General features: G+C 40.5%; 1 protein-coding gene across 1 annotated transcript in view; it reads left to right on the top strand.

The window, feature by feature from the left end:
• The window catches only part of LOC132333017 (polycystin-1-like protein 2), a 36,873-nt gene that overhangs the window by 8,965 nt on the left and 2,415 nt on the right, over positions 1-25,493 (top strand). The window contains exons 9-42 of the mRNA XM_059857744.1: positions 230-328; positions 1,052-1,101; positions 2,193-2,298; positions 2,899-3,106; positions 3,666-3,786; positions 4,036-4,177; positions 4,675-4,875; positions 5,027-5,172; positions 5,657-5,851; positions 6,679-6,804; positions 8,073-8,255; positions 9,254-9,378; positions 10,187-10,313; positions 11,208-11,342; positions 11,987-12,212; positions 12,470-12,663; positions 13,070-13,300; positions 13,522-13,623; positions 13,829-14,007; positions 14,354-14,500; positions 15,007-15,206; positions 15,367-15,593; positions 16,113-16,326; positions 17,281-17,509; positions 18,259-18,490; positions 18,929-19,025; positions 19,717-19,857; positions 20,565-20,750; positions 21,576-21,903; positions 22,002-22,135; positions 23,023-23,150; positions 23,486-23,646; positions 24,317-24,527; positions 25,043-25,144. Coding sequence (XP_059713727.1) covers positions 230-328; positions 1,052-1,101; positions 2,193-2,298; positions 2,899-3,106; positions 3,666-3,786; positions 4,036-4,177; positions 4,675-4,875; positions 5,027-5,172; positions 5,657-5,851; positions 6,679-6,804; positions 8,073-8,255; positions 9,254-9,378; positions 10,187-10,313; positions 11,208-11,342; positions 11,987-12,212; positions 12,470-12,663; positions 13,070-13,300; positions 13,522-13,623; positions 13,829-14,007; positions 14,354-14,500; positions 15,007-15,206; positions 15,367-15,593; positions 16,113-16,326; positions 17,281-17,509; positions 18,259-18,490; positions 18,929-19,025; positions 19,717-19,857; positions 20,565-20,750; positions 21,576-21,903; positions 22,002-22,135; positions 23,023-23,150; positions 23,486-23,646; positions 24,317-24,527; positions 25,043-25,144 — 5,633 coding nt within the window. The remainder of the gene's footprint in view (positions 1-229; positions 329-1,051; positions 1,102-2,192; positions 2,299-2,898; positions 3,107-3,665; positions 3,787-4,035; positions 4,178-4,674; positions 4,876-5,026; positions 5,173-5,656; positions 5,852-6,678; positions 6,805-8,072; positions 8,256-9,253; positions 9,379-10,186; positions 10,314-11,207; positions 11,343-11,986; positions 12,213-12,469; positions 12,664-13,069; positions 13,301-13,521; positions 13,624-13,828; positions 14,008-14,353; positions 14,501-15,006; positions 15,207-15,366; positions 15,594-16,112; positions 16,327-17,280; positions 17,510-18,258; positions 18,491-18,928; positions 19,026-19,716; positions 19,858-20,564; positions 20,751-21,575; positions 21,904-22,001; positions 22,136-23,022; positions 23,151-23,485; positions 23,647-24,316; positions 24,528-25,042; positions 25,145-25,493) is intronic.

Here is a 25,493-nt window from a genome sequence, read left to right as displayed (position 1 = left end):
TTTCATAGTCAGCTGACAAAGAATTGCATGACAAGGGCTAGGAAAAGGGCAGCTGAGTTATTCAGAAGTTGAGATAAAGGGGAAAAACATTCCAGGAAAAGCCTATCAGCAGTGGACACCCATCAGAAACCCCCCTGAAAACTCCTAACAGCAAAGAAGAGGATTTTCTTTACAAACCTGTTGGACTGGGCCCACTGCTACTCTTAACTGGCCCTTTTGCCTTCTCCAGGTACTTTTGTAGTGAAAGTGGTGGCCATGAATGACTTCTCAAACATGAGTCTGGATCTTGGATTCATCACTGTGTTGGCAAACAGCTCCCATATAAAAGGTAATTACATTAATCTGACAGTGCTGTTTTCACCATGTAAGTGTCTTTTTGCAATCAGAGCATTTCATGGAGTGTTTATGGTTTGCATGTAGCAATTGCTTTTCTTCCAGCAACAGTGCTGAAAACTTTTGTGGAGGCTTCTTCCTGATGAAGGCAGATTCCCTGACTTTGATGTAGTCATAAATTAGCATCACTCTGTATATGTAACACATTGCACATTTGCTGTTTGTCCTAGAAATAATGAGTGAAGTTTATGGCTTGGGACATAGCTTTGAAACCAGAAAATATTTGCATCACAGCAGTCTCATAAATTGCTGTCACTAATGGCTTCTAGATGGCTCATCCTTTACAAGAGCAGATTATACCAGCAATAAAATAACCTCAGCACTAATTGTATTGAAAGTTTTCCAGTGCCTTCCATCAATTTTCCTTTGTACATCAGTGAAACTCCATCCCCTTCTGTGAATATATTTTGATTTATACCATTATGTTTGAAGAATCAAGATTATCTCCTTTGTAGTCTGTGATGAGCTTGTTGTTACCATTTTACCCATTTGACTGTGCTGTTTGTCACAGCTTTGGAGTCTGATTCTTACAGTCCCATCTTTCACACTGTCACAAGTCAATCCTTTGATTTAAGTCATTTTTAAATCATATTCACTGAGGATGTCTGAAAGCTTCACAGGTAGCACTAAAATATTCTGGATTTTTTGAATTAAACAGATTCTGATAAGGAAGAAGGCAGCTACAAAACAAACACCCAAAAGAAAAATGTAAGTATTATTTAAGGATCTTTCTTTAAAATTGCTTAGAGATTTTTCTTACCAGTGAAAGTGCTGTATAGGACAGGGAAAAGAAGTATTTGCAGCATAGTAAATTATGGACTAGATGTTCTGTTCCCCATATGCCTTAACACAAAATCTATACCACAAGTCTTGGAGACAAATGTGTTTACAGGCATTCCATCTACTACAATGCATAAAAAAGATTAAAGAAAATGAACTTTTTGCAACAATTCAGTTTTGGAAGTTAAAATGCGTTTAGACGAATTTTTAATTAATCTACTTGACTAATGCAAACCTCTCTCTGGAAAGTGATCCTTCAAGTAGAGTTTAATATATTTTATATGGTTCCCAAGTGTTTTCTGCTTTTCTATTGGAGTGTTTAAATTATTTTGCAATGAAAAATCTCCCAGATTTTGGCAAAAAAAGAAGTTAATGATACACCAATTACTAGCAGCTGTCCAAATTTAAATAATAAAAATGCCAGATAGAATATTTTATCATGTTAAAAGTCTAGTTTTTAACTGTAACACTAGCAGACAGACATCTGCTGTGGGAGATTTACTGCTTCACAAGGAGCCATCATGCTTTACAGATTGCCTGTAAAAATATATTGCATCAGAGGAATATAAATCTAATCCACACCCAAGTTTATCACAGCTTGGTACACAGAAAGACAAGCTCAGCTACCCTTCTTTTTGTTTATAGCTGCAATGTATCCAATTAAGATAAAAAAGGAATGCACCAGAAGACAAGTGGTTGTTCAAGGGTTAGAAGTCTTGGTCCAGATGTGAAGGTTTAACAGGAATTAATTTCCTAAGCACATGGTTTTGAAAATGGGAGCTGCACTCCTAAATCAATTCTGCATTTGGGAGAATTTTGCCACACAATTTTTCTGTGCCATCTTCTTCCATTCCCATAGCTTCTACTGCCACACTACCTCTGCTAAGAGAAAGATCATACAGAGCTGCATCCAGTGATTTGGGGTCTAAACTTTCAGACCTTTTTCATTATAAAGAAGCAACTTATGTACGTGTTTATTCATGTTTGTGTTCTAACTGATACATTTACTTCTTATTTAGGATCACAAAATATATATTAAACCAAGTCGCCATGTGGATCCTTTCACAACTGTTACACTTGCCTGGCCAGACAACAACAATAATTCCAGTTTTCTCTGGACCTGTGGTTTGTGCATTTCCTGAGCTCTCTTCACCAACTTGTACTTGATGAGTAACAAACTCACTGTTGTGTCAGATCCAGTGTTGAAAATCTGACTTAAGGATGCTTCATTTTCTGGCTTTAAAGTTTGCCACTCACTGTACATGAAGAATGTCCTTCTACCCAACCCGAGTTTTGGGACCAAACTAATTATGTATATATTTCGGCCTAGTACTCCAATTTGTCTTCTCCCAAAGGTTGCAGTTTTTCAATTTTTCAAGATCTACCTGTCCTAAGCTTCTCTCTCATAGCCAAGGACTAATCCCAAGTGAGTTACTCTGGCATTTACAAAGTACATGTGTCACAATAAAACAGCAATAATTAACATTAAACATGATGCAAACACATTTCTGGCTGAAAACAGGACTGGGATTCAGGCCATCTGTGTTCTATCCCCATAATTATCCCTGACCTCATACATGACTTTGGGAAAGCCTGTACTCTGAATCCAGATTACCAACTCTTTAAATTGTGTGCAAGAAACTTGTCTATAAAGCTCTTTGAAACTTGTGGCAGGAAAGTCCTTTATAAGATGTTGTTCTAACTATAAAGGAAATGTTTCTGCAGGAGCTTGCTGGCCTGCCTGGAATGAATGTGTGAAGCAACAGATAATCCTAATCAACCAAAGTAAGGTGCAAATCCCACCTTCCTGCCTTCCTCCTCCAAAATCAGCAGTGACTGTCAGGATTACCGTCCAAAACCATGGCAGTGAAGAGAGGCAGGATGAGCAATGTCTCTATGTGACTGCAAAACAAGAACTGCAACTGGAAATCAGGTCTGGTTTTAAACCCTGGTATTCACAGGTTAATATTATTACTGCACAAGCATAGTGCAAGGCCACAGTTTCCAATAATAAGGATAATAAAGTAGTATTGTACTTTTAGAATCATAGAATCCTAGATTCACAGAATGGTTTGGATTGTTCCACCCCTCTGTCATGGGCAGAACACCTTCCACTAGATCAGGTTACTCAGAGCTCCATCCAGCCTGGCTTGCAGCAGCCACAGCTTCTCTGGGCAACCAGTGCCAGGGCCTCAACACCCTGAGAGTAAAGTAAACTTATTGTTCTAAATCTATTTGCACCTTACCTTTATAAAAATTACTGACCAAATAAGTCTTGCTGCATTTTTCAGTCCATGTTTCTGAACACAATCCTTTTACAAACTGAAACACATTCTTCTGAAAACTACTTAGGGTTTTTGACCCCACTGCAGTGTTGGAGATTTCAATGTGTCAACCTCATTGAAACAGCAGGAATAAATGCCATAAGATAGGTGTGAAATTTCTCCTAGACATCTCATACTATGTGTAACTCCCATCTTACTTCCTTACAGGTGTGAGGCAAACTGCAAGCCAGTGAATGTTAGTGATGAAGTTGTTTTGAGTGTCTCTGGACAGGAGGACTCCCAGGCCATATATTACAACTGGTATTTAGATAACACATTCCAAAACAAGGTGAGAGCACCAGATTTGTCAGAAATACTGCATACACAAAAATAAATATCCACAAAGCCATACGGCCTCGGATATTTTGTCAAATAGATGCTCAGAAAATACTAGTGAAGATGGAGACAAGGGGGTGCCTGGATTGGGAGGGGTTATAATGAAGGGCACCAAACTGCCACCCTGCTCCTGATAAATCATAACAGAAAGAGCAGCAAAAAGCCTCTACTGCCATGTGTTCTTTTCTGTCTGATTTTCCAGCCTACAACCCTCCCTCTAGCCTGTGGCCTGACTGGTTTCCAGCAGAGCTCTTTGAATTTGCTTCAAAGCAACTCATCCATGTTGAGAATGAGCAGCTCCTTCTTGCAGACACAGGGAGAAGCTTTTCAGATTAAAGTAACAGGTAGGGGCTAACAGGGTTTTCAGGGTTTACAGATTCCTTTGAGATAATCTCTGCTGACATGACATGACATCATATTGATGTTGCACATGCATAGCCTCATTGACAAATATGAAGGTAAATTAGTCCACCAGTTGAAAGTGTTACTTTATATGCAAGTTCTTTAAAATAATGAGGAGATAAGTTTGTTCTGGGGTGTCGCACAGGAGAAATTCAGTTATCTCACTCCAAGCTGTTAATAACTTTGTTAAGGCTCAGCTGAAACAAAGTTATGCTAAATGCTTGATCAAATAATAGCGCTTTGCTTTATAATGCAGACATTAACATACTGGAAATAGTTCTTTTCCTGTTAAGATTGATTCATAGCAGGATTTCATTCCTCGTTAGCCCAGCCTGCCGTGTGTGTGCCCCAGCCCGGTTGCTCGGTGGGCACGATGCAGACCCGACCCAGGCGCTGCCGGGCACGGTCCTGCCTGACTCCCTGCTCCCTCCACTCCCAGGCACGACTCAGCGAGGCTACGGGGAGCGATGGTTCCTGCTGAGCACCGTGCCCCCGCCCGAAGCCCCCGGCTGTGCCCTGAGTCCCGAGCAAGGCTCGGTGCTCACCGCCTTCAGAGTCTCCTGCAGCGCTCCCGGCTCGCTAGGGCCGGGCCCGGCCGGTCCTGGCAGGCAGCTCACGTATTGCTTCTATGTGACACCAGGTCAGTCCCCAGGCCAGCTGTTTGGCTTCTCCTGACAAGAGCAAAGGCACAACCCGCCCTGCTCTGCAGGGACACTGCTCTGAGTCCTCTGTTCTCAGAGAGCAGGTGTCTCTGTGCTGTCTGCTCCCTGACCCCTTCTTTCCCGTTTCAGATTCTCTCCTAGATTGTAGCCCGGATCCTGAACTCTTCCCAGTTTATCTTCCACTTGGAGAAGAGGAAAATAATTTCATTTTACACGTGAAAATTATTGTTAGCAACAACTTTGGTGATACAGTTCAAACAAATGCTTCAGTGAAGGTACACAGTAGAATTAATTCGTTTCAAGAACTCTCAAGTGGATAAGTAACCCATAATCAACTTTTGGAGTTTCTTCCTGTTTTAGATGTACTACCCACTTCTGAATGTGCCATAATCACCATTTTTCTACCTAACAGAGACTATTCTCTGTGTGCTCAAGGTCAAAAGATCTTCCACTGCCCTTTTTTCTACAACAAAAGCCTAAAAGAATTGTTCGGACATTGACTGAGCAGTGTAAGCCTATTTACTGACTCTGGAATTACTCTGTGTAGACCCCAAAATCCTCCTGCTTCTTCCCCAGTGCCACAGTAAGGAGATCCTTATCAGGCCATAAAAATTAAAACATTTAAAATGGGGAGCATGAAGTTTTATGTCCCCCTCTATCTAGTCTGTCACTAAGATGATCATGGAAGCTGTTCAAAGAAACTTATAACTCTCAACTTAGCCTTGGCAATGTTGAGAGCATATCTGATTCCTTCACCAGGTTGGACCTGCAGATATGATGGATGGGAACCTGACCCTGCAGGCTGTGGTATCTGAGAAGGCAAACACCATCCTAAAAGATGGGAACAGCAGCATGAGTCTCCTCCAGCTGTACAAGTCAGTGACATCTGTCCTTAACCAGCAGATCCAAGAGGAAAGTTTTAACATGTCTTTACAGACAAACACACGAAAAGAGGTCAGCAAAACACTTGTTTTTTTGCAGTAAAATGTCATATAATGGACTCTTCATATTCTTTGACAGCTCTTAAGTTATAAAAAGCTCTCATATCACCACTTGAAATCAATGAAGGTTTCAAGTTTCTAGCATCGGTCTCAGTGTTTGGCACAGGTCTCAGCTAGTTTTCACTATTTGTCTACATAAATTATTTGTTTTATCATTCATCAGTAAGCAGTTAATTCTCAATTGTTATTTCATTAATTTAAACTAGTTAATCTAAACCTGATTTTCCCAAGCAATTTAAATATCAATAAAATGGCATCTCCAGAGGGATAAATATCCTATCTAATTTCCCCCAAAAGCACTGGATGGCAGGTAATTTTCTTTAGTCCATTTTAGCCACCAGTTGATGTTTCAGTCATAAGCTGATATTTGTATAGTGCTTTGAGTGCCTCAGATGAAGAGATCTAGAGAATGTATCCTTCAATTAAGATTCATTATTTGAATAACATCAATCACACATGGCTCTGCTTTCTCTGGAAGTGGCATTTACACAGTAATTCACATACATTACTACAAATTCTCACAAGTAACTCCTTGCTGTTAATGGATGTTAAGTGTATGAATTCTCTGTGCTGGGAGGTAACATAAAACTCATGATTATATAATTACTAGGGCAAGTGGCATCTTGTCAGTAGAGCTAATATAAGCTCAAATGATCCTTGTTGTGGAGTCTTACTCTACTGCATAACTTACAGCAAGCCTGGCTGTCAATACACAGCACTACTTTCACAGTCCTAATTAGCATCTTGTTCCTTTGCCTAATTATCCCTTTTCATCCCAAGCTCCGAGGGCTGATGCTGACAACTCTCTCTGTTGTTAAAATAACATCAATGCAGACTGCTCTGAAGATGTCAGAGGTATTGAAAGAAATCACTTACAGGAGTGAAGAGCTGTCTGTCTCAGCACAGGTAAGAAGCAATTCATCTTAAATCTTCTCACACTAATAGTAGTGACTCTAATTATCCCACTAACCTTGGAAGAGTTTCAGTGCCTTATAATTATCTGTTCTTACCCATTTTTCCAGCTGTACCAGCATGTGTATTTTGACCAGCAGTATTTTGACTCTGTTTAGAGTAAGTAAATTCAAGTCTCAGATATTGTCTCAGCAATCTCTACAATCCACGATATGACCATTACATTTATCATACATTTTTGAGACAGAATCCCTAACTTTTAGTCAGAAACATGTCAGGGTGCATGTTTTCTCTTATAAAGCATTTTCAGAACCCTGAAGAAGAACTGCCCCTAGAGGGTTTTTCTAGAATTGCCCACATTCATTCATCCCTGATCCTGGCACTGCACAAAATGCACACAGGCAATGGTCAAGGAACATGTCAGCACCCAGAGGAGCTGGGCACAAATGGGCAGGTTGGTCTCACAGTAGTATCCCTTGAGTCTTGTCTGGCAACAAGGCATTACTAGTAGATGATGCTATTTATGGTTACGGGGTGAGCATATGGCAGGACAGAACAAACTGTCACTGGGGGAAGTTTCCCAAATATGCAGGCAATAAAAACAGCTGTCCTGATTTCTGATGTATTACGGAGTTGAAGCCAGACAGTGGCTTGGGAGCATTTCAGCAGGATGTGGTTAACTTTGGCAAGACAAGAACACAGCTCAGATCCAGCTCTTACCCTACAGAAAGGCTGCTCAGCATTCACAGGCTGTGGGGATGGATGTGTCCAAGCCTGCAGTGAATTTGCTTAGCTCCTTCACTATCCTGGGCTAAAATCTGGCCAATGCTTTCCCAGTCCCAAAGCTGCTTCTAGGCACAAAATAAAAATTGCAAAAATCATTCTCCTTTGGCACTTCTCACTATGGCACTAAGATAGAAACTTATAACCTAATTTACTACTTTACTGTACATTTAAAAGCTGTCTTTGCCCAGGGTTTGACAGACAAGCTTCTTTCAGATTTATTCATCTTTTTATGGTTTACATCTGTAGAAGCAGGCTGTATTTTTCATGCCTGTATTCCATTTTGGTTTACCATCTATATCATCTTTATTAGCATTTGAAGTATTACCCCAGCACAAATAATTATAGTAAAAATGGTGTTATCCCCTAATAGTCCCAAAAGATTACTGATGTTGCAATATTCTGTAAGTGACACAAGTGTCACTTCTGTCATTTGTAATGCCAGCACATATAAACTGCTCCCTGTGTTTCTCCTGCAGGTGGAAGCCAGCAACACTCTGAAACATGTCAGTGCCTCCTTGCTCACTGTAAACACAGAGCACAGCAGAGATGGTCAGGAGTTAAAGGAAGCAGCCAACTATCTGCTTAATGCAGTGAGCAATGTTCTTAAAGCTTCTGTAGAAATCAGAGCTGGGAACACTTCAGTGCCAGAGGCAAATCAGGTAATTTAGATTTGGACCAGTTTGTACTGTACTGTGTGTGAATATTTGTTTGCTTTGGGAGGTTTTTAAAATCTCTGCCGTCTCTTGTATTTTTAAATTGCCACTGGGAAAGGTTCATTGTGACACCATGACAGACTTGAATATCAGAGGAAACCTCTCCCCAGTTAGACATGTTAGATTGAATATCTGTTAATGAAGATGATAGAGGCCTCTTAAGACTTGTTACATTGAAAGCTGAACAGGACAGAGAACACAGCATCAGCTCTGACCCCTAATCGATGACAAGCACGTTGCAACTTTTTTTCAGATTTGCTTCTATCCCCTCCTCATGCCCCATAATTCAAGGAAGCCACAGGTATTAAATATTCATGACTGCCACAACTACTTCACAGCTTGAAGCAGCTCTGGTTGCTGCTGACACTTTCGCAGAAAATTCTGAGTATCTGTTCAGAAAGACACAACATATCTATTTTGTCCTGCCCTTTCCTATCTATCTGTGAATTGTCACAGCTAACTCTGTGAGTTTCCTGGGCTGAACATACTTTAACTTCATCACTCCAAGGGAATGGGGATGAAATAAGTCTAACCTGAGAGAAAAGATTATCAACTGGACAAGTTTTCCAGCAATAACCCACTGATAATACACAATTGATATGTAATTAGGTCTTGCTTTTCCAAGTAACAAAACACTAACATGTGCAGCTTAGGGCATTAATACACAAAAGTACATGAATATATGGATAGATGTCATGCTTGTAATTTCAATGTATAGAAGTCATAAATATAACAATATAGAAGTAAAAATCTGTAAGGCATTTATTTGCCACAATGAGAATTACAGAAACTGAATTGCAAGAGAATAAATTTCTCTGAGATAAGGAAGCTTATCACCAAGTTTGTCAGCTTAGTAAGACACCAAAATTAAATGGAAGCAATTACAAAGAATGTGCAGCTTGATAATCCTTTGTTGTAAGTTTCCTCCTCCAATTCTTTTCCAGAGTTCAGTGTCACACCAGCTCCTGAGTACAGTTGAAAATCTCCAGAGTGCCCTTCTGTTTGGGAAGGTACCAGGTGATGAGCCAACAGTCCTCACCTCTCCCTCTGCCACAATGTATATGCACAGGTAAAAGCTGCAGTGTCCCCCACGGAAGCTTCTGAGAACTACAAATATTAATTCCATTGTGCTTAAACACAGTGTTTGAGACTAACTAAATACTGTAGCATAATGACAATTTTCAATAGTGCAACAAGTCTGTTGTTAGTGACTGATAGTAAGAACAGTTTGGACTCCAGAAGCATCACCTTAGAAATTCCCATGCTGTGTATTCTTTAACCAGCAGAGAATGTGCTACAATTTCCTGAGTGAGGCAGTAGTCACTTACTTTTGAAATGATGTAGAAAACTCATGTCATACCAGCTAAGGGTTTCTTTTCTTTTCCAAGTTGCCAATAATGACATGTTATATGGAACTGTAAGCAGCTTGGCAGAAGCAAATAAAATCCTGAGGAGCCTGACGAGCATTTTCCACTCCCTATAATCATCCCTAAATTGTTCCCCTAGAGCCTGGTTTTCATCCACATCAAACTGTGCATTCAAATCAAGAGCATGTTCACACAGAAACCAAGTCTTTCAAATCAGTACACCTTGGTAAAACTTCCTCTCCAGATGTGCCAATTCCAGCCCTTTTTTGATGATTCTATGGTAGCATTACATGGAGTACTGCATCAGGGACAGATTCATGTACAAAGCATTTACTGGCAGACTTAGAAATAGTTTTGCAACTAAATTATATTCTTGAAGAGAGAAAGATTTCTGTGATATGAAGTCCATGCTATTGATGTTTGGTTTTTTTTCTGGTGGTTATTTTTCCTTTTTTTTTTTTTTTTTTCTCTTTTATTCTGCTTTGCTTATGCCCAACCCTAACTGGACAGATTACAAACAGAAAACATGGATAGCACATCCATTAACATCTCCAATTCCAGCTCTGCCAGCTTTACTCTCCCACCTGCTTCCTCTCTCAATATTTCAGAAGTTGATGGTGAAACAGTGGATATAAGGGCAAGTAAACAGCTTTTATCTAACTCTATTTGATTTCCAGCTTACATTCCTGATCTAATGGTTTTAGAATTGTTTATCCTTTCCCAATGAACACACGAGCATGTGTCATTCCTCCTGTCATGCCAAGAAAATGATTTGAAATTATTGGTCAAAGAAGCCTTCATTTATCTTAATTGCATGAGGTTGGTTGAGCAAGTTAAGGACAACTGAATTCTTAAATTCCCCATCCCATCAGCCCCTTACAAACACTTTAATTCACCCGTTCATGGCAGGAGTAGGCAGTGGAATGAATCAATACCTACACATCTGTTTGCTGTTTGTTTGCATCTTATGCTCTGAGGATGATGCAACAGCTCAGAGTCCATATCACATTCAAACTAACCTAGAGCAGCCTTCTTTCATCCCAGCAGGAAACATCTGAGTGTGGGGCACTCAGATCCTGCAGGAGACAAATGTGCTGATGGTAGCACGGCCCCCATCTGAATGAGGATGTGGTGTTTTTTCTCTCAGAACAATAGATTGCATATAATTGTCATATTTTCATAATAAATTTTCTGAAGATCTCTCTGGTTGGTTTGACCCTCTCAGGAGACCCCTAAAATCCCTGCAAACATTTTTTTTTTCATTGCACCTTTTCCTACTCTGCCAAAAAGATGTCACACTGCACGGAAACAATAAAGATTGTTGTACACATTCCAGAATGAAAATCACTTTCAAGGTTTATAGATCCAACTTGGAGATAAGGTAGAGCCTTATTTAAATCTGGATGCAGACTTGTAAGTTTACTTCTATTTGGGTCTGAGCTCATTCTTCCACCATTCAGCAATTCAGGGTGTGAATAAAATAAAATATTGACAATAGCTCAGTTTTCTGATTGTTCATGTCTCCTAACAGATGGTGAGCTTTACCATGAATCCCTTCTTCTCCAGTGACAGCAGTTTTGACATCAGTGGAACAGTGGGAGGTCTAAGTCTAACTGGTCTGGATGGTTTGATTATACCAGTCAGCAACCTCAAAGAGAACATCGAGGTAAATTCACTATTTCCTAACTCTCCCCCTCTTTTCCTATTTTTTTCCTCTCTCCATTAACAAACTGTCATTTGTGTTATTTGTGAGGTGAACACAAATTCTGGTAGTGTTCATTACATTAGATAATGGGCTGATGCTGTCTGTAGTTGTGGTGAAAAAAAACCCAAGTATTTCTCTTTTCTTGAAAATGAGGCATTTTCTTCTTCCTTTAAATGAATATAAGAATGCTAATGGTTGTGGAAATAGATTTCAGCTTACAGTCATCCCCAAGCAGAATGTGAAGTCTGATTTCATCAACCAACTACTGTATTTATTGAACTACTCTTTGGCTTCCTAGCCCATCTGTAAACTGACATCTAAATCATTCATACATGCACTTTATGCAGCCAATGTCTCAGTCACAATCACAGTTCTCAGTTCAGAAATGCACTAACTCTAACCCTAGGCTTTGTGATGAGTCTACAGATTTCACATTAATTTTTCAGAGGTTAGTTGACATTAAAAAGAAACTTACTTTCAAAGTGGTATTTTTGCTGGCTATGCTTTCCTGATGTTGTGAAAAAAGATAAACTAGCATGTGGCTGCATGCTAAGAAGAAAAATGCTTTTCTGTATTTAAACCTATGTCTTTTTGTTTAAAAACAGATCATGTTACCAAGGCTTACAGCAGCTCAGGAAGATAAGATTCTGTTGAATCTGGGCAATTATAGCACTTTTCAAGTAAATGTTACCTCAGAAAACACATCTATAGTGATCCACCTGGAATCTGAACACGACATTCCACTAATACTTTACTTGGGGTATGGTTATCACCCAAATGAAACCAACTATGATATGAAAAATCATCTGTTCTATAAGAAAACTTCTGGAGGTAAGAGAAGTGGTTAGTGACTCATGAACTTACAGAATGAGCCTTGAGCATGAGTTCATTCTTTCAGCTGGAAAGAAACCTCATGCTTCAGAGTTCCAATCTCTGAATAAAGTGTTCATTAACAGGAGGAAAGATTGATTTGATCAATGAGTTGCTAAGAATGATTTCACGCCTGTTTCTTTGCTTCATTTATTAAATGCATACTTCTGAATTAGCCTTTCTATATATACATTGAAACTAAAATATTTATGTTCAAGGTGAGATGAACAGCTGGGTTCTCAGCCCAGAAGAACTCATTTTTGGAGAGGGAACCTACTATTTCATGGTTTTACAAGATATGGGAATGGATTCAACAGTCTACCATGGGCTAACCATAAATGCCACTTGCTTTGCATCCCTCTGTGTATTTTGGGACGAGCACCAGGGAGGCTGGAACAGCTATGGATGTCATGTAAGTAGAGCAAAACAAAACAATGGGTCTGTTGCACACTTCAAAGCCAGCCCTCATAACCACCATCTGTAATAACTGACACCATGAAATAAGATCATTCTGAGATGTTTTAATAAACTCAAGAATTTAGTCATATTGAACTAACCTTTAAACAACATTCCCATTTCTTGGGATGAATTTCTAAATAAGAAGAAATTGAACCATTCTGACAAGGCCATAATATATTGTAATGCCCATTACTGGTTAGGTGTTAGAATTAATAGTCTTCATTGGAACTTGAACAATTTGGTGTGCAGCAGCTCTCTACACTAATTTACCAATCTCAGCACTGTCTTTTCATTTGCTTGCTAAGTCATTTAATACTTTGAAGGCAGATGTTTTATCAGAAATCTTTTCTGAGTTTCAGGTAGGACCAAAAACAAATCCTAGCAGCACGCAGTGCCTCTGCAACCATCTGACTTTCTTTGGGAGCTCCTTCTTTGTCATACCCAATGCCATAGATGTCAGCAAAACAGCACAGCTGTTTGGTACATTCGTGGACAATCCTGTGGTAGTGACAACTGTAGGATGCATCTTTCTGATATATGTGCTTGTAGTTATTTGGGCTCGAAGGAAAGACATCCAGGATGATGCTAAAGTAAGTCTCCAGCTAATAAAGTCAATGTATTCAGGCCAATTCCCACCATGCCTAGCCTGTTTTAATAGGAAGTCTTTAACCAATCCTACTCCTTTCCCCGTAACTCTCTGTTTACTTGTAAGTAAATATTGTTCATAAGATCACAAATTCCTACTCACAGCTTTCAGGAATCTGTACTTACAGGACAGCTAACAGACTGCCCATGTTGTGTGGCTCTGCAGGTGAAAATCACAGTCCTGGAAGACAATGACCCCTTTGCTCAGTACCGTTACCTTGTGACAGTTTTCACAGGACACCGCCGTGGTGCAGCCACAACCTCCAAGGTATCAATGGCACTGTGTGGGAAGAGTTTCTTTGCTTAGGGAACTGGATGAATAATAGAGCACCTGAGGCTATTAAACAGGACAGCTCAAATGCACTGAAAGCCCTTAGCCCTGAGCCAGAAAGTCCTTAGGTTTGATGAAAGGAGAAATAATCACACTTAGGATGGAGATGTGCAAATCTTCATTCTGCCTTTTTATTTTCTAGGTGACTCTTACCCTCTATGGACTGGATGGAGAGAGTGAGCCCCACCATCTAAGTGATCCTGATACACCAGTCTTTGAACGTGGAGGAGTGGATGTTTTCCTCCTCTGTACCTTCTTTCCTCTTGGGGAACTGCAGAGTATAAGATTGTGGCATGATAATTCAGGGGACAGTCCGTCCTGGTAAGTGGAGATCTGGAGATGCTGGGAAATAAAAATCCACTCATAACTTTTTATAATGACAACAGCTTTCCCTTTCTAACATTTGAAAATTTTCCTTTCTGCAGTTCTAGAAAGAAGAGTCATATTCTACTTTTTGCAGCTAAATAGACCAAATCATAGCCTAAAGTGCAGGACCAGGAGTGTTTCCCATATCCCATGTCCAGTACAGGATAGGATATGTCTTGGGCCTTACAGTTTAGTCACCCCAAGTAGCTGAAAGCCAGAGTTTGTCCTCCACAGTTTCATTGAGCTCTGGATTTCACACACTCAGTGGTATATGACCGTGCCCTGTGTGTTTTTCCAACAGGTATGTGAATCGAGTATTAGTCCATGACCTGGCATGGGATCAGAAATGGTATTTCCTCTGCAACTCTTGGCTAGCCATTGATATTGGAGAATGTGTCCTAGACAAAGTGTTCCCAGTAGCAACAGAACAGGACATGAAGCGGTTCAGGTACCTCCTATTTCATGGATTTTTTTTCTCTTGATAGCAGTCAGTCTGGAAAACCAAGCATGAAAAAAAACAGACCAAAGCCCTAGAAAAAAAATGAAAACAAGGAAGGTCTTTCCACTGTCCTTAATGGGCTCTGAATAAGGGAGAGAGGGAGCACAGTTACATAAATCATTACCCTAACAGTAGTACCATACTGAAAATGTTGGTGCTAAAGAAGGATAGCCTAACAAACCTACAGAAAACCAAACATCTTCTCTTAAGTGTAATTTTCTTAACAATTTAAATAGGAACTTTTTGCTTTCCCCCTATGCTGTGTCCAAAAGAAAAGGACATAAGTAGCTATGACCATTCCATGCAAATCAAGCCATGATACTTGACCATTTCTCCTAATTATTACTTCTGCTGGTAGAGCCTAGAAGCATAAACAGGTTGGGACCCCGAACTAAGGCTGTGTTCTTCCCTCTCCTTTCTACATATCCATTTGATTTCCCTCTTCTCCTTCCCAGCAATCTGTTTTTCATGAAGACCTCCAAGGGTTTCCAGGATGGGCACATCTGGTACTCGGTGTTCAGCCGCTCCCCACGTAGCTCCTTCACGCGAGCCCAGCGCGTGTCCTGCTGCTTCTCACTGCTCCTCTGCACCATGCTGACCAGCATCATGTTCTGGGGTGTGCCAAAGGAACCTGCTGAGCAGAAAATGGATTTGGGTAACAATCCTCACCATTGCTTGGGCAGGCAAATAGAGAGACAGCAGAATCTGGAAGCAAGAGTTGATTAAATGGATTTTTTCACAAGAGAGAGGCTTGGTGGTTTATTTTATTTTGCCTGGGGTTATTTTTTCTTCTCTTCTCTGTTTGACCTTGACAGGTAAGATTGAATTCACATGGCAGGAAGTGATGATTGGCTTTGAGAGCTCCCTCCTCATGTTCCCCATCAACCTGCTGATTGTGCAGATCTTCAGGAACATACGACCCCGGCCAGCCCAGCAGGGCAGAGAGAAGAAGCCGGGAAAGAATGGCCGAGTGTCCCCAAGCCTGCCTTCCACTCCAGGGGCCACCCAGGCCGCCTCTCTCACTCCTGAGGCTGTGACAAAGGCAAGTCCCAGTGAGTCCTGCAGTGCCCTCTGCTGCCACACACTACCGGCTTCCCCAACTTCACAAATTTCCCTGTTCCGATGCCCTTCAGCCTGTCTGAAGAGAACAGCCAATTAGCAACTGGTGCAAAGCATTCATTTGCCCACCTAAATGTAATCCTTCATTAAGGTCTGCCCTTGTACATCCCAGCCCTTGCACAGTTATTGTGTGTGACCAAAGCACTGTGTTCAGGAGTCAGGGCAAACACTGAGCAAGACGGTGAAGATAAAAGGTATCATGGACCACATCTTTCTCAGCTTAGGTTCTCAGGCAGGCATGCTGCCCTTTTGAACCACAAAAGCTGCCTTGTTGAACTCACTGAAATCTGCCTGTCACATCCAGCTCTGTAGGATGTGCTATTCTTATCCATTCTGGAGATTTTAGCAGTTGGTGCTGTTCCCAGCCAGTGGTACTGTCAGATCACATCAGCTTAAGCCACTGCAGCCAGAGTCACTGCTGTGTTGCTGCTGTCTTTCCTAGGACATAAGAAGAATTGCCAACTCACTCTTTAAAGCCCTGAAGACTCCATCTCTCACCTCAGCACCAGACCTTGAAAAATCAGCTAATATCAACACACTCCTGTCATTGGTTGAGGATGTCATCTGTCAGCAGAACAGAGCTGGGCAAGAGCTTTATGATGAGAGCAAGAAGGACGGCCCTATAATTGTCACATTGGGTGCTATGGATATCCAAGGTAAATAACACACTGTGAAATACCTGCTGAAACCCTTGCAATGAAAATGATGATAGCACTGGATGTGATGAGCCAAGCTCTTCTTACATTCTGACTCAAAGGCAACTACAGAATCACAGAATAGCTGAGGTTTGAAGAGATCTCTGGATCCCACCACGCTGCTCAGAGCAGGGTCAGTGGGAGCAGGATTGCCCAAGATCAAATCAGTCAGATGCTGAATGTCCCCAAGGATGAAGACTCCACAAATTCTCAACTAGAGCAACCCACTCCAGTGTCCAATATCTATGTTTTTTCTTATGTTCAGAAATTTCCCATGTTTTAAGATGTGCCCATTGCCTCTTGTTCTTTCACAGCACCACTGAGCACCCAACTAAGTAAAGACAACTGTGAAATCTCTGTTTCTTACGCTGTAGAATCAAATGTTTGCTACCAGTCTGGCCTGGGAACTGGATCAGCATCTACAAATGAAAAGACTCACAAATATCACTTGTTTCACAAACTCTTTAACCTGTCTTTTTTTCTTTTTTCTTCTTGGCCTTGTGCTGTTGTTCCTTTCAGTCTGACTCTCAATTAAACAGGAATATATGAGTAAACAATCTCACTGATTTCATTAAGACTCACATTTGGCTTTTCCAGGGAGTCTTCCAAGCTACTAATTGCACAGGTAAACCATGAACAAATTAACAGCTGATCCGATCAGACCTGGATTAAGATTAAGATTTTAGGACTGCTGTTCAACTCAGTTGCCTTCTGGAAAAAGTTTCAGGCCATTCCAGCAGAAGAGCATAAAACTCTAGTATTAAAGCTGCTTTTACATGTCCTTTCATATGTTAGTCTTTACTTCATCACATTCATGATCTTTAGCTCCAGAGAAACCACCCTTTGAACAGTGTTTTAATCTATTTATTTTCTCAATAAATAAATAAAATTAATAAATTTATTCTTTGTCTGCAGAAAAAACAAGAAGTCCAACTCCAGAGAAGAGAATTTGTGACCAGCTGAAATACAATGATTACCATCGCTGCTTGTACCTGCAACTCCAGCACGTAGAGATGGAGCTGGAATTACTGGGGCCCCATAAATTTCAGATGCCTCAGAGTTACACACAAGCTGTTTGTCAGGTTCAGCATATGAAGAACCTCCTGGAGAACAAAATCTGCTCATCGGCATCCATCAGTGAGGGGTAACCCAGTTCTCATTCTAAGTATAAGTAAATTCAGGTCATGAATTCAAAATTGGATAGGATGACAGAGCTCAAATAATTACTGCTTAACATGTGCTAGATAACTATTATTACATCTGTAAAAATAAGTCTTACTATTATACCACTGCAGGAGCTACAAAGAAATTTCCATGCACTGTGAACTGCACACAAAAGCAATAATGACAGATCATTGCTGTTTGTCATTTTTGCCTCCAAAGTGGAAAGTTACAATAAATGCCATGTGATAGTAAAGGGCTGGGATAATCACCCAGCTTCAAAGTCACAGAAGTCTCTTAAATGTATGGATTAAAAAAATTAATAAGCAGACAAAAATAGTTCTGTGAAATATGATAATTAAATTGGAAGTATTGAAAACAATTGCACTAATTACGTCACTTGGCCATTATGGTGATCACAAGAGATGCATTCAGCAGCTTTAATGCACTCATAGCTTTGTCAATAATTCTACTGGAGATTCAATTATACATGAACTGGGGAGTAAAGAAGCTCATCACATTTATTTTGATTTTAGCTGATCTCTGCTCACTTCTTCATTATTTTTTCTCACTGTACTTTTTGGTATCCGTATATCCTATATAACTTCATTAATTAAAAGAATATTTTGATTTTATATCATAAGATGTTGCCTGTTCCCAGTGAACCTGATGACTACAATTTTGGTCCTGTTCCATCACAGATTGAATTTTCTCTTCTTGTCCGCTCTCAAGGTGGTCCCATACTCCAAATTTGTCCAGTGATGACAAGAAAAGTTCTTCTCCCAGAGGGCTGCCCTGGTGGTTTGTGTTCATTGCTTGGTTCCTTGTGGCAGCCACCAGCAGTGTGTCCGGGTTCTTCACCATGCTCTACGGACTCCATTACGGCAAGGAGAACTCCATCAAGTGGCTCATCTCCATGGTCATCTCCTTCTTGGAAAGTCTTTTCATCACACAGCCCTTAAAGGTGAGAGCCTCAGAAATACAGCCACTAGTCAATATGAACTCACCTGCTGCCATTGCAGGAAGACAATGTAAAATGTTCTAAAGAGCTGCAGGATTTAAGATATAAATGAGACGTCTTTGCCCTTCAAACAAGAGCAGGCAAGTGGTTTAGAGTTCTGATGGTTTTTGCTGACATTAACTCCATCAGTTTCATCTCCCTTGCTTTGTCAGGGTTTAGTGAGGTTTCTGACTAGAGAGGATGTGTCACAGAATCAGTTTTGCTGGACAAACCCCAGCACTGTGCACTGTTCTCTTGTTTATGGGCTTCAGCTGCATGGGTTCAACAAACCCAAGTACAGTTGTTATCCTTCAGTGCCTGGATCCAAAGGGATCCAGGTCAAAGCCTGAGCTTCTTTATATGAAATGGGAATATGGTGTGTCTATAGCTGATTCCTTCCAGGTGCTGGGATTTGCTGCTTTTTTTGCTCTGGTTCTGAAGAAGGTGGAACATGAGGATGAAGAAAACACTGCTATTGAGGGACCTTTATCTGCACCAGGTAGCTGCCTGCAAAGTTAAAAATTATTAAAGTGCAAAATTCTCCAAGCTTTTGGAGGGCTTTATGAATGATTCTTGACTAAGCTCAACTGGCTTGCAACAAAACCTCTAACAATTCCACAACTTAGTGAAAATAAGTAAGTGAACAGTAAAAATTCACCCTTCGTGTAGATTGGTAGGTCTTTATCTGACAAGTATAACTAAAACCTCTCACAAAGAAATTTCCCACATCCTTTAAGCCCTATATGGATGCTCTCAGGTTACATACTTTTCCACAACCACAATTATCTGTATTATTCCCCTAAACTCAACAGTGGCTTCTGCAATCATAATCATATCTAAATAAAGTCTTCACTAGAAGACAGGAATCCTAGGGCACAGCAAAGTTATCTGATCTACAGCTTCCTCCCTGCTCAGCTCCAGGCTATGAATACACCACCTTCTGAGATGCTCAGCCTAGAGAGAGACACCTGGACCACACCTGGTCCTAAACTCAACACACTGTTTTTGTGAGCTCCTTCCCTCCCCACTGTTTGCCTTACAATTGCTACAGTAATTGTTTAAATCACATCCTCTGCATTCCTGAGGGAAAGCATTAGATAGAAATGTTTCCTTAGAGAGTCCAAACAAACAAAAAGCAGGACATGGATGATCAATTAACTAATTCCAGGGTTCACTGCTCTCCCTCACAGGTGATTCACACCCACTCTTCGGGGTCCGAAGGGACAGTAGGAGCAACATTTACCGGCCACCTCCTGCTGCTGATGTGGAGAAAATGAAAATCAGCTACATGAAGGAGCAGAAAGCATTTGCCCTCATCAGAGAAATCCTGGGTATTACCCCTATGTAGACTATCTTTTTTATTCAGTAATACTCATCAGTAATTTTACATCAGTGAAAATATTGTTCTCTTGGGTGACAAAGTTTTGGCATATATTCAGCTTTCTGCCAGCCGTTATGATGTAGAGACAGGCTGTTCCCTGGCAGCTGGAGCTGCAGGGAGGTGGGAATGTTAGCTGGAGCTAAAACTGTGGCTAAGGCTTCATTTTATGGTAAAAAGACACATCACAAACATGAGAGATTAAAGAAAAGCAGAGAGGATAAGAGGAGGAGGTGAACATTTAAATGAAGCTGAAACCAAACAGCAGATGGAGGCCATCTTTCTAAAAGCAGATAGCATCTACAGATAATGATTTATGCCCCTGATTTATTTCCTCTAAAATCAATGGCAAAAAAAAAATTACCTCAACTTCACTTGGAACAAAGTTAGACCACTAATTTCATCTAGAGCTGCCATGACTACTTCTGTTTAGCCTTCCCACTTATTTTCTTGACTGCTACTCATATTCCAAATGTGAAACACTTAAACTGCAGCACATTGAAGTAGTTTGGGTGCATTCTATAGCACTGGTCACTCGGAATCTACAAAGCACCTCCTTGGCCTAATGGCTGCTGGCAGCAGTAATCATTCATGCAATCTGTTTTGAACAGCATTGTTAAGACAGAGCTCATGTGTTGTCTCTTTCTGGTTTTTTTCTAGCCTATTTGGGGTTTTTATGGATGCTGTTACTGGTTGCCTATGGGCAGAGAGATCCCAATTCCTACTATTTAAACAAACACATTGAGGACAGCTTTACAGATGGATTCCATGATGTCTACAGTTACCTGGATTTTTTCAAGTGGGCGAACACTACTTTACTCAAAAATCTTTATGGATCATATAAAGGTGCAGAGTCACATTGTTTCCCTTCAGTTTGCCAGATTCTGAAACTTTATTTTTAATACTTATCTCTAACTTGCAAAGGGACTGTGAGTGTATGAGGCTAGCAAGGAATCTTATAATATGAATACCAGTGGATGACAAAACCCTACAGCTTGACCCTAAGTTAAATATCCCCTGATATTTTCCTTACATTTAATATAACACAAAAGGTCTGCACTGCAATGCTAAATTTTTCACATTTTATATTACTTACACCAGATTTTCAGATATATAAGAAAGCTTACATAACTTTCTTTCCATAATTAAAAAAAAAAAAAGAATGGTAGACAGGTGGCACCATACAGCTTTTCTTCAGGAGAGTTGTTCGAATCATGACCTGGGTCAACGTGAAGACAAATTAGGCAATACCAGCATGTTTCTATCCAACCATATCCAGTGAAATATGACCCATATTCCAGCTCACAGTTAAGGGTAAATATTAAATATATTAGCAGAGTTGTTCTTTGGATATGACAGGCCACATGGACACTGCATAAAGCTACTCTTCTATGGGACTCGAGGTGAGTCACTTTTCTCCCCCAGGCCTCACTTTCCCTGTGTATAAAATACAGATGGAGGTGATACAGAACACTGTTATTGTGAATGTTATTTAAGAACTCAGTTCAAATCAATATGAGGGTTTCATTTTCATGACTATTTTCCTTACAGTGTTTCCGAGAAAAGAATATATGGCAAAATATTAATGCATCAGTGAATCATAAATGAAACGAAGAAATATTATTAATTTTGTCACATTGCCAGTGCTGCTCTTTTCCATCCCCTGTTTAGGATTCATTACAGATGGCAATTCCAAGCTGGTGGGTAGTGCTCGAATTCGCCAAGTAAGAGTGAAAGGAGACACCTGCCCTATTTCTCCCAGACTCCAGCACGTAGTTGAGGAATGCCACGCTCTGTACTCCCTACAAACAGAAGATACATCAGTTTATGGGGAGCACTGGAACACCTCAGCCCTTGATAACTCCTCTGACTTGAGCTCAGCATGGCAGTATCAGAGCCAGTCCAAACTGAGAGGACACCCCAGCTGGGGTAAACTTGCCATCTACAGTGGAGGGGGATATGTGATTCACCTGGGAACTGACCCTAAAAATGCCTCCAGGTACCACTTGTGTTCTTGTAAATTATCAGCGCATCCTCCATGTGATACTGTCTCATTCCTGTATGAATTAGACCACTGGCTAAACATTCTTTTGGCAGAATTCTCCAGTACCTTTTCAACAATGTCTGGCTTGACACCTTCACAAGAGCAGTGTTTGTTGAATTTACAGTCTACAATGCCAACGTGAACCTGTTCTGCATTATAAGCCTGATGTTTGAAAGCAATGCTTTAGGTGAGAGCCTTTCCTAAGTTACACATTTCTGAAGACTGCAAAAAATGCACCTACAGAGGATAGACTTACACATTATCAGTGTTTTCTGAGTTCTTTCCTCAGGAAAGACAAGTGTATTAATAAATCTAATAATAAGAGAATCAATGCAAATTTTCTAAACCTTTTAGGAAAAATGCAGCACCACAGTAATATAGACCATGATGGAATATCTTATGTTTGCTTATGCTATGGTCATCTGCTAATGAAGAAAATATGACACTGAAACTTGATCTTGGGAATTTACACAACAGAAACAAGAAAAATTCTGTTTCCTAATCACTTCAACTAATCAATACAATATTAGGACAAAAATGCAAATAACAGTCTGTCTCTCTTGTTCCTGATGACTTCTAATGTATAGCTATGTAATCATGTAATACATAATCTGGATACAACAAAGAGAAGAGTGAAAGCAGATTCTGGTTTAGGGGCTATAGGAAAACATTTAGTCTGAGCAGCCTCCTTAGGGTGTGTCCAAGTATTGGAAATGCCCAAGCTGAGCTCATTTTGGGTTTAGAATGAGATTCAGCTTTTTTAAAAAATTCCAAGTCCTCCTGCTATATTTCTGCATTTGCAGTCCAATCCAAACTCAGTCCTGCTGGGATAATTATTGTGCTATCACACAAGATAGCACTACCACTCTAAAAGCCTTGACTCTCTGAAATTCCTCTTTGAGGAAAATTTCAAACCCTTATAGGGTTACTCATACAGTTCAGTCTAAATCTTAGTTTGATGGTTGAATTCAGCCTCACACTGACGTGAAAGCAAGCACAGAAGTCTCACTGGTAAACTGAGTTGTTTGAATGAAGGCAGAAGGAGCCCTGAGGTGACCCCTGTTTGTTTTTTAGGGGCCTTCTTCACAAGTGCAGAGCTACAAAGTGTCCGGCTGTACCCCTACACCGACAGCCTCCACATCTTTGTGCTTGCAGCAGAAGTCATTTATTTCCTCTTCATTGTGTACTACATGATAGTACAGGTGAGCCCCACTGGAAGGTCTGCCTGAGAGCATTGCCTTGTGCCTGCTGTCAATTTCACTTACAAAAGCTTTAGGACTGTACTTGATTTCAGGAGCACTGATGCTGCTACACCAATGGAAGACTGAATCAGGTACAGTGTCAGTATTAAATAACAGGAAGGCAACATTTTATTTGGCTTGGATGCTGTTGTTGAGAAAGATAATGAGAGACCATTGCAAGTGTAGTTTTATTAATGCAGAGCAGTCTGCTTTATTGTGGAGGGCATTGCCCTAATCTTCAGAGGTGCATTGTGTGATATGGAGTCATGAGACTGAAAGAGTAAAACTCCTCACAGGGAAAGCTGCTGAAGAGTCTGAGATGGAGATACTTCCACAGCAAGTGGAATCTCCTGGAGATGGCCATTATATTGATTAGCTGGAGTGCTCTGTCAGTGTTTGTGAAACGGACGGTCCTTGGGACCAGGGACATCAGCTACTACCAGGAACACAAGGAGGAGTAAGTACTAATGCTATTTACTGCATCCTTTGGTGTTGCTACTTTTGCAGAAATAAATCTGTTTTTCTCTTCCCAGATAGCACCTTTTCTGTGCTAAATATTGCTGTCCTAGATGGCTATGTATTCATGCAGCCTGTAAGTGTATCAGGGCTTAGATTTGTGTCAGCAATAAGATTTTCTTCTGATACTGCTCTAATAAAATCCAGCTGCCTTGAGCACCAAGTTCCCTTCCTGTCTGCATCACCCTCTTGTGAACCAACAAGCCTTTCTGCTACAGGACATCCAGCCAGAAAGCACATAATCTGCCTTGTTCTTTGTTGTAAAAAGCCATTGGTTAGAGGATAATGATGGAATATTTAGTACAGAATGGAAAATTATAACATCTTTTAAAAAATGATCACACAGGAAAGAGTTAATAGAATCACAGAATAATGAGCAGAATTTGGGCTACAGCCTCAACCTCCTCTCCTTAAAAATCTTAGCCATGCACAACTGAGCTTTTTGTGTGCACACAGTAGGAAGTGCATGTGGGAACACTCAAACAGGAACTCATCAGGTCTCTACTGAAACCCCAGCACCGGGTGACTGGCTTTTCCAGCATACCCATTTTTGCACTTCAAAGGATTCTGTGTGCATGGTATATTATGTATTTTCTTTTTTTTCCTAACAGCTCCATAAGCTTCAGTGAAACAGCGAGAGCTGATGCTGTTCTTGGCTACCTGATTGCATTCCTGGTGCTTCTCTCCACAGTGAAACTGTGGCATCTGCTGAGGCTCAACCCTAAACTGAACATGATCACTTCAACACTAAGGAGGGCATGGGGTGATATCTCTGGGTTCATCACTGTTATTGCAATCATGTTCCTTGCCTATTCCATTGCTGTGAGTACCACGGTGCTTTCTCTTGTCTGCAGTCTGCTCCCAGGTACCCAGGTTAAATCCACTATTTTTGAATGCCAAAAGCAACACAGCTTTGCCATGTAAAATGGAATAAAGCTGCCTATCTATATCTTTGTTCAGCAGCTTGGAGCCCAAGTCTTCCATATGAGCAAAAGAGAAGTTAAAACATCCACTCTGTTCTTTGCAAACTGAAATTTAGTGAAAAATCTAACACTGAGCTGAAAAATAAGGACTCTTTATGTGTAATAGATGTGACAAAGAACAAAGTACAGGAAAAAAGACTTTCTGGATAAAGCTTAAATTGTGGAGCATTCAGAAAGTGCCATTTTCTGTTTGGCTAGTTATAAGTGGGAAATAGTTGTATTTTTTACATATCTAGTGGCAGGCTGAGCAGATATAAGACATTCTCATATCTGTGATAAAAGATCTTCAAGCTAAACACATTTTGCAGCAAGGACTCTGATCATGACACAAGACTTGACTTCTGTCCTCTGCAGGCAAACCTGATATTTGGCTGGAAGCTCTACTCTTACAAAACCCTCCTTGATTCGGCAGAGACCATGGTCAGTCTTCAGCTGGGAATCTTCAACTACGAGGAGGTACCACATCTAATTTTGAGAAGTTTGCAGCCATCCAATTGGCATCTCAGCTATCAAATATGCATTGACCCAGCAAATAGAAGGACTTTCAATTAGTGTTAAACATTAATCTAATTTTGCAAGCTCCACAGCTCCCTAAAGCAGTCACCCTTTCTGAGCAAGACAAGGACATCCAGTGAAACCTCTTTCATTTTCTCTTTTGACCACGAGGAGGCTCATAATGAACCTTTCATTAAGAAACTTGCTCAAATTTCTACTAGAGCTGTTACTAATTGATAACAAAAAGTTTTGAGTAATTTCCTTAGAAAGCTACAGATAGAAATGAGAGGAAAGCTTTGTGTTTGTTCTG

The sequence above is a fragment of the Haemorhous mexicanus genome, chromosome 12, assembly GCF_027477595.1.
Source record: "Haemorhous mexicanus isolate bHaeMex1 chromosome 12, bHaeMex1.pri, whole genome shotgun sequence".
Taxonomy (NCBI): Eukaryota; Metazoa; Chordata; class Aves; order Passeriformes; family Fringillidae; genus Haemorhous; species Haemorhous mexicanus.
The sequence above is the reverse complement of the archived record's forward strand: the minus strand, read 5'-3'. Positions and strand labels throughout refer to the sequence as shown.